At 44.1% G+C, this 8,408-nt stretch overlaps 1 protein-coding gene across 1 annotated transcript in view; it reads left to right on the plus strand.

Moving 5' to 3' along the window:
- The window catches only part of CRHR2 (corticotropin releasing hormone receptor 2), a 96,549-nt gene that overhangs the window by 32,075 nt on the left and 56,066 nt on the right, over positions 1–8,408 (plus strand). Inside the window, exon 3 of the mRNA XM_057370881.1 lies at positions 1,957–2,042. Coding sequence (XP_057226864.1) covers positions 1,957–2,042 — 86 coding nt within the window. The remainder of the gene's footprint in view (positions 1–1,956; positions 2,043–8,408) is intronic.

The following is an 8,408-nucleotide window of genomic DNA, read 5'->3' on the forward strand; positions in this document are numbered from 1 at the left end:
GGGAAGGGAAGGGAAGGGAAGGGAAGGGAAGGGAAGGGAAGGGAAGGGAAGGGAGGGAGGGAAGGGAAGGAAGGGAAGGAAGGAAGGAAGGAAGGAAGGAAAAGAAAGAAAAGATTTTTGCAGTGAGGTATAAAGTAGTAATGACAACTAGAGTTTGGAATGAGATATTCCCAGAAGTCAGATCTCCTGTCTGCTGTTGTTTCTGAGAAGTGACTGATACTGGAGGAGATCCTGGACTAGAGAAATGCAGTTTGGTTTTATCCCTCTCCTGTTCATGCTCTCCCCATGTGGGAGAGCTGCTGTGGCAGCCCAAGGAGCTGCCCTGATGTGGGTTATTGATGTGGGTTGCACGTTCCCGGTGCCTCACAGGGTTGGTCTGTTTGTGCCCTCCCCAGCTGAGCTGGAAGGATACAACCACAGAAAATGAGGATTCAGAATGAGTAAAACAAGGGTGTGAATGAATAAAATACAGGTTTCATATGAGCACTATCCTGGAAGTGGGACTAAACATCAGCTCATTTGGATAGTYGGGAGTTTGCTTCAGAGTCTCAAAATCAGCAACAATTCGGCACAGAGAGCTTCAGCACTGGCCAAAGGAAGGGACAAACACAAGGGCTTTCAGGGCTGTAAATCGGATCCTACCACCTAAATCCCTCTCAGACTGCTTTGTTTTGTTTGGCCTTGTCACTCCAAAAAGGAACAGTGGAGAAGTGCAAGCAGACAGCAGCATTATGAAATTCACTGATCCCTGTGGATATGGTGTCATCTGGAGCGTCTGCAGGAGCTGTTAGTCATTGACTTTCCTTCTCTGTAASAAAAAGCACCTTTTCAAAAGTCTCTTTATCTTTTTTTTAAGGCTGGTGTCAGCAGCACATTTAGGACCATTGGATTTTCCTGCACTAAATGACCATGGCAAAGGCCCAGAAAGAAATTGGGTAAAGAGCAGCAACAACATCATGACGAGTCCATCAGGAAGTTGCCTGTATTTGTCCTTTGGGGATCTTTCTGGATTTCCTGTTTTATTTTAATTCTCTTATTTCTAAGAAACAGTTCAAAATACGAATTTAAAAAAACCTCAGAAASCTATTGGTTGGGGTTGGATGTGCTTCTGATGAGTGGAGGAAGGTTTGTACAGGAAAACTGCAGCTTTCTCCTGGAATTCCTTGGGATGACGGAGTGCTTGCCAGAAATTGAGCTCCCCTGTTCACCCATTACTCAGTGTAGTTCCCAGAACCCTGCAGGGTGACGTTGGATTTGGACATTAAATCTCTGCTTCAGTAATTTGTGATTTTCTCTTACACTCTGTGAGAACTGGGAAAACACCAGGAGTGGTTTCTTTTCCACAGATGATCGCTGAACACATCCCAGCCTTGATGTCCCCATTTCTGAGATCACTTTGAAGAGATTCCTGTGTGTCCCCCACCCTGCCTGCCCCAGGGCTGGGAGATATTCTTGTCTTGCTCCTTCAGGTCCTTTACCCAAGTTTTACCAATAAAAATGTTGCACAGGCAGTCTCTAGAAAATCAAGATTTCCAAGAATTTTTCTTACAGTAAGATAAGTGGGATTGGGATAGAGCAGTAAGTTTACCATACACAGCATTCTCCTTCCTAAACCTTTCTGGTTTTAAACACATCCTTTAACTGCTTTTTAAAAGACTGAAGTAACACTGAGCTTTCTCCTGCCGTGTTCTCATTCCTTTGCTGTCTGCTGAACTCATATGCTGTAAGCAAGCACTATTAATAAATATCTCTAAATACTTGTTGTCTGTAAATGTGTTTATRTTGTTTCTTTCTCCTCTCCTCGTTKGGCTGCTCCAGTGCTCACGGAGGCGGGATAAGTTGATTTGCCTTGTGAATAATCTGTTCTGTCAATCTTTYCTTGAATCTGTGAAGTTTCTAGGCTATTTCAAGTCCAGCACAGAGTGTTCATCTCTCTTTTATTTTGGTCTRTACCAGGAAATGCCTACAGAGAATGCCTGGGCAATGGGACATGGGCTTCCAAGATAAACTACTCTCAGTGCGAGCCTATTCTGGATGACAAGGTCTGTATTTTTCCCTTCATTCTTCTCAGTGATATTTCTCAGCATAAATGACTGCAAAGCTAAACTTCAGGTTAACAGGCTAATTTGGGACTTCTGAGAGATTCTATTGCTGTCACTGCAACAAAACCTCCCTGTGAATTCAGGCAAAYTGAATTATCCTCTCTCCATATCCCCTGCTCACGTGGTTTTTAAAAAAGGATGCTTTATCTCATTCTGTCCCTGAAGATGYGTGTTTATGCAGATTTTTCTTAACTTTGTTCAGATCTGCTACAGTAAATGTTAGTAATAATAACAATAAGACCAAAAGCCTCTTTAGCACTAAAAAATAAGTTCAACCAGCTGATTCCCCCCTRTGTCTGCCCATTCTAAGGTCTCATCAACAACTGACCTTTGCAGATCTCAACRTTGTTTCTCCTTAAGCAAATATGTCAAGGGGCAGCAACAGAAAAAATACATAAAAACTCAGGACCCAGCTGTCTTTAAAAGATCAAGCCAGTCTTGCATAACMGAGGAGTTTACAGATTTAAATTGGCATATGGGATTAAGTTCCTTCATAAAGGCTGCAAGAAATAATGCGAAGCCCTTTTTTTGTCACATCTCAGAGACATCACAGATATCCACCCTCACAGTTTAAGCCCTCAAGCCCTTCATACTCTTCCCCTTYCTCCTGTGTTGAGTGCTGTGATGGGACACAAGCCCACAAAGGCTTTGTGCAGTCTCTGTTTTAAGTCMCAGGAGTGACTTTTCCCTCTGGGAGACGGTGGAGCCCAGCAGCTCAGGGTTTGAGGGTTCATTCATCTCATTCTGTGTTTGTGGTTGTGTCATGCCATGTGCAGACAGTGAGGAGGAAGACAAGATCCCACATTTATCACTCAGGAACTCTCTGGAGTGGTGCTGTACCCCAAAGAGCCAGGATGTGCCTTGGCTGGGGTCCAGCATCCATCCTCTGAGACCCACGTGCCCGCTCACTGTGTTTCCACCATGAATGAGAAAACAAGCAATAACACACCAGCTGCTGAGGAGGACCTGCCCATACCCACTGGCTAATTTAATCCCTYCTCCTTTTGCTAGAGGCTTCTAGGAATTAGGAGAAGTTGTGCCAGTACCTGACAGACATCCAGAGGGACACTCAAGGTGTTCTGGKRCAGTGGAGAGGTTCCCAAARCAATTYAGAGCAGCCTAAKYTGGGACCACCCCAATGCAGCYSCTCCTCACACTCCATTCCCATTTAAACTTAAAAACTCACATGTTGCGGGGTCATTTTTTTTGATGAATCAGGCCCCTGAACCATCTCAGGAGTGGTGGGGCCAGCACGAGCTGGGGGACTGTCAGGGACAGACCCACTGTGCCTTAAAAGTGAGCAGGAGAGGGGGTGTGGAGGGGCCAGTGCTGATTTAGAGAACGGGGAGCAGAGCTGGATGAAGGCTCGGAATCTGTGGTTTGGGTGGTAGAGAAAACCTGAGCTGGGAGCAGCRAGCTGCAGCCTCTCAGGATAACAAGAATAGCATTTGCTATGTGTTTGCATCAAAACCAGAGGGGTTTTGTTTGAAGAGGMTGGAGAAGTGTTGTGACTAGGGGACAGGATTTTTCCCTTTCCTCTGTTTTTGCTTTTAAAAACTTTGYAGCTATGGTGATATCTCAAAACCCCTTAAATGGCGTGTTTCCTAAACAGATGAAAGTGCAGATGTTCCCCCACCCATGCTTACAGAGGCTTACAAACTCATTTATTAGATCTTTAAAGATTTGTGACAAGCTTTGCGAATATTAATATTTGTGAATATTTTTGAAATCTCTCCTAATACTCAGTGTTACAGATGAATACTTYGTGGTCTCAAGAAAAAAAAATTTAAAAAAGGCAAAATCCCCACAGATTTGCTCCATTTTGATTAAAGGTGAGATTCAGGCACACAAGTGGGTCTGTTGTTATTTTTTGAGTTTAGCAGGTGCTGAATATCAGCCAGGAGGTAATACCCTGTGATTTGTGTTTATTTTTAATCCAAAAGCACCAATGCTGCTTTTAAGCTTGACCACTCACTGGCAGAGTGCTGAAGAACCACATGGTTTGATTTTTAATTCAGTGGTTGATACATGTAATAGGAACAGGACTTTTCAGCATCATTCCCATGCTTTATGACAGAGCTTTGGTAGTGTAGCAATGGAAATTTTAGGGTTTTTTCAGTTGTGGGTCAGTTTTAGGGCGCATAGGCTCCATCACTGGGTTACATTAATGCATCATTGCTCTACTTGTGGTTGAAACCTGTGGCAGGAGCTGATAAAATTCTGCTCTGGGACTGATTTGCTCCAAGATTCCCATTCTGATGTAATTCCCTGCATGTAGTTTTTTGGTGTAATTTAAAATGTCCTAGTGTGACCGTGCATCTGGCATGTGACAGTTCTTTGGAAACCTGTATCCTTCAGCTCCTTCATGTCCAGAGGAGGGAATGGAGCTGGGGAAGGGTCTGGAGCAGCTGAGAGAGCTGGAAAAGGGGCTCAGCCTGGAGAAAAGGAGGCTCAGAGGGGACATTGTGGCTCTGCACAACTCCCAGACAGGAGGRGGCAGCYGSGGTTTGGGATGAACCTGAGGGAATGGCCTTAAATTGCACCAGGGGAGGTTTAGGTTRGATATTTGGGMAATTTTTTCACAGAAAGGGTGKTCAGTCATTGGAACAGGCTGTCCAGGGCAGTGGAGGAGTCACCATCCCTGGAAGTGCTCAAAAAACCTGTAGATGTGGCACYTGGGGACAGGGTTKAGCGGTGAGCAGGGTGGTGCTGTGAGAGTGGTTGGACTCAGTGATCTTAGAGGTCTTTTCCAACCTTAAAMGTTCTGTGATTCAGCAGCAGCAAYTGGAGATCAGTCACCAGGAGCAGCTGGGAATCAGAAAATGTCCCAAGTGCACCCCAGGGGACATGAGGTCCCCTGTGCATAGTCCATATTGTGTGCACAACTATGTCTAACTAACCCTTGCTTCAGATGTTTGTGGGTACCCAAATTTGGTGTCCTCACATCAGACTGAATCTCATCCTCTGAACAAACAGCTGGCTCCTCCTCCAGGCACAGGAAACAAGGTACAGAAATAATTTTGATCCAACTGGCAGTTTGGTGGCATAATGGGTGACAAATGGAAAGATTCTGCTCAGCCCACAAGCTCCTGTGTCAAAAGGGCTTTTGCTGCATCCAGCACAAGTCTGTGCTCTTCTTAGAAGAAAAGTGAACRTCTCAGGCAGCAAAAGATACGTCTTAGCCTCCAAAAAGAGCTATAAATCAGCAACTTTGCTCTTGTGGTCTGTGGCAGCTGGATATGAATTTGCTTCTGCTGATGTTTTGAGGTGGCTTCAAGCTGAGTAGCTGAGTTAGCACCATGCTGGGCTTAGGCTAATGTATCCTGCCCAGCAGCATGGTCACATTGGCCCCAGCAGCTCCCAGCTGGCTCACAACAGGRAAGCAGTGAGCTCAGAGGCATCTGGGATGACAAAGACACTTCCCAGTAGCTTCTGACAGTCTTTGGAGAGGTGTCTTTAARCTGTGCTGGTGGTGAGATCATCCTGGCAACACGAGGAAATTGGAAGTGACTGCACTGGCAGTGGCGTGTGGAGCCTCCCAGGGAGACAGGAGCTGCAAACACTGGCAGGACCTGTCAGTAAGTTCTGTCAGAGGGAGCCAGATCCTTGTCCCCTGGTCTAAGAGTGCTGTTAKTAGGTGGTTATTGATTCAAATCAATAGCTGAATTGTTTAGGACAGGTTAGCAGTCATGTTTCCAGCTAAAGCAAGGAGAAAAGGACTCTGGACAGAACAATTGTCATTGGCCTGAAAGCTGCCTGTAGGGAGCCCACCACACCTTAGATGTGCAGAGGGAGTGCAGGTAAAAACATCATGCTGTGCTTCCTCAGTCTGCCTGGTGGAAGCTCGTGGGAGACACCTCTGCCCTGCCTGGTTAACGTGATTGCCATGTTAATGTCATGGAAAGGGACTGCAGAGGTGTGATCTGCTGTGGCCAGGGAGTAAAACCATCTGTAGGTTTGCTRTCTCTGGATTCCTCATCCCCAGAAGTTTTCCAGACCAGGCTGGRTGGGGCTCTGAAAAACCTGTTCTAGCAGATGTCATTGCTGACCATGGCAGGAATGGTCTTTGAGGTCCCTTCCAGCCCAACCCATTCCAGGATTCTGTGATCTCCTTTCCTAGCTCATTTCTAATCTGGCAATCCTCCTCCTAAGCCTGAATAGAAATCAGATCTTTATTTTACTGAAGTTAAGCATCTCCCTGAAAGCAGAAGGATATTGGGTAACAGTAGAAGGCTGTTGACATTTTAAATGTATTGGTGTCCAAGAGGGTGAGCTAGAAAAGAGCTGTGTGAGTCTTTTACAGKAGCTGAGCTTTGGGGAGCAAACACATGCCTGGTTCTGGGCACGTGATTTCCAGCTCTGAAGGTGCTGCCTCCCGTTCCAGCAGAGATGCAGATTGCATGTAGGCTGGTGGAAAGTGATCTTGCCACCCTGTCAGCTTGGTTTTTCAGAAGCACCGAGGCAATTCTTGCTTCTGTGAAATCTGAATTTGCCTTCAGGAAACCTTTTTAGTGTCAGAAGCGGAAAATACAAAAGTTGTGCCTGTTTCTCCTTCAGCATCAGTGCATCAAACAGGAGCTTAATAATTTTATTTTTCTAATAATTAATTTCATATTTTGAACCACACCTTCTTAAAACTTGAATGAAGTTCAAATAGTAGCCACAAGCCAAAGGAGGGTCAGACTTAAAGAACCAGAACATTGGTGGAAAAACACAACATTTGCCATTTTCCAGAAGATTTTTAGCACTAAGTGAGCAATTTGGAAAGAAGTTCCTAGTCAGATGGTTTGGGCTTTGATAGTGCTGCAAGAAGCAGTGATTTGGATTCGATGATCCTTTTGCATCCCCTGAGATATTCCATGAATTTAGCAGGAGAGTCAATGAGCCCTGCAGTTTGCCAGGGCATTGTTGAATTTTACAGCATTGCACAGGTAGGTTCACCAGGTCAAGTGAGTTTTCCTTCCCTCTAAGTGTCCCCTCGACTGAAGGATAAATAAAACACGGTGGAATTTGGGTTTCGTGGCTTTGTTTTGTTGCTTTTTTTTTTTCCTCCTCCAGGCGATTCAGAAAACGGGCCTGTGGATGGGGAAGTTTATTTTAGGGGATTTTATAATAGATGTAAAAATACCCTGCATGGTTGAGTTCTGTCCAGAAACAGCACATTACTCTGAAGATACAGGCAGGTTTCATCACAGAAATTATTCCAAGAGAGCKCCCTGGCTCTCTGGCAAAGGGCTGGAAGATGCTTATCTTCACAGAACAATGGAGCAGATTAACTACAGCTGCTGGTTGTGGTTTCAGCCAAACATTCATTCACTCASAAATTCCTTTCACTGGAGTAAAACGTTAAGGGAAATTGTTAGGGGAAAAACAAATTACAAAAAGGAAGTTGAACCTTTTTTTTTTTTAATTATACCTCTTGTAGGATTTTAGTTTTATATTTTTATCATGAGGGAGGAAGTTTAGGTGGGTTGTTTTCAAGAGCATCATTCTTCTGAAGGAGGGCAGCATCCCRAAGTGGGAGAAGATCTGCTTAACTTGAAACAAATGAGAAAACTAATAAATAAATACATTTTTCAAGAGGATTTAGTCTTCCARTAGCAAACCTTTGTCCATTTTTAACCAGCTTCTGTATTTATCTGYGTAGTGTCTTTCTTCCTACCCATCAGGCAAAGAGGGGAGATGGTTCTGCTTCTCTTTCCTCTGAAGCCAGCAGCAGCCCATCAATAAAGATGTTTCTGCAAGGTCAAATTTTGATCATCTGCCTAAATTCACTGATTTAGGTGGGAGCACTTCTGCACATATTTTTTTTTTTTGTTTACTGGATCATCCTACCAACAATCTCCCCTGCATCCAAGGAAATAGACACCAATACAGGAAATTTTGCCAATATTTGGGTCTTAGCTAAAACTGGAGGATCTTTGATTTGTCAGGCTCTCTCAGAACTGAAGGGGCACCACCAGGTTCCAGCATTTTCAGTCTGCATTGGTTTTGCCCTGAGTTTGAAGGACAGAAGTCGTAGTCTGCAAGGAATGTCCCTCAAAGGAAAATCTGCCTGTGTGGGAAGGATTTATTATTTGTTCTTACTGACATTTTCGTGTGAAAACCAAGCCATTTGAGTAGGAAAGAGAGTTAATGTGGTTCATTAAGACCATGCTGTTTCCTAAGAAAAAAAATGTTTTGTAACTTTTGAAACTCTTGAGAAGATGTGTCTTTGGTAGATTTGTTGCCTAAAATGACAGAGTTTTAAAATAAGAAAACCCGAGGAAATGAAAAAAAAAAAAAAAAAAAAAAAAAAAAAAAAAA

The sequence above is a fragment of the Malurus melanocephalus genome, unplaced genomic scaffold (assembly GCF_030028575.1).
Source record: "Malurus melanocephalus ecotype Western Australia unplaced genomic scaffold, MMel_1.1 scaffold_135, whole genome shotgun sequence".
NCBI lineage: Eukaryota > Metazoa > Chordata > Aves > Passeriformes > Maluridae > Malurus > Malurus melanocephalus.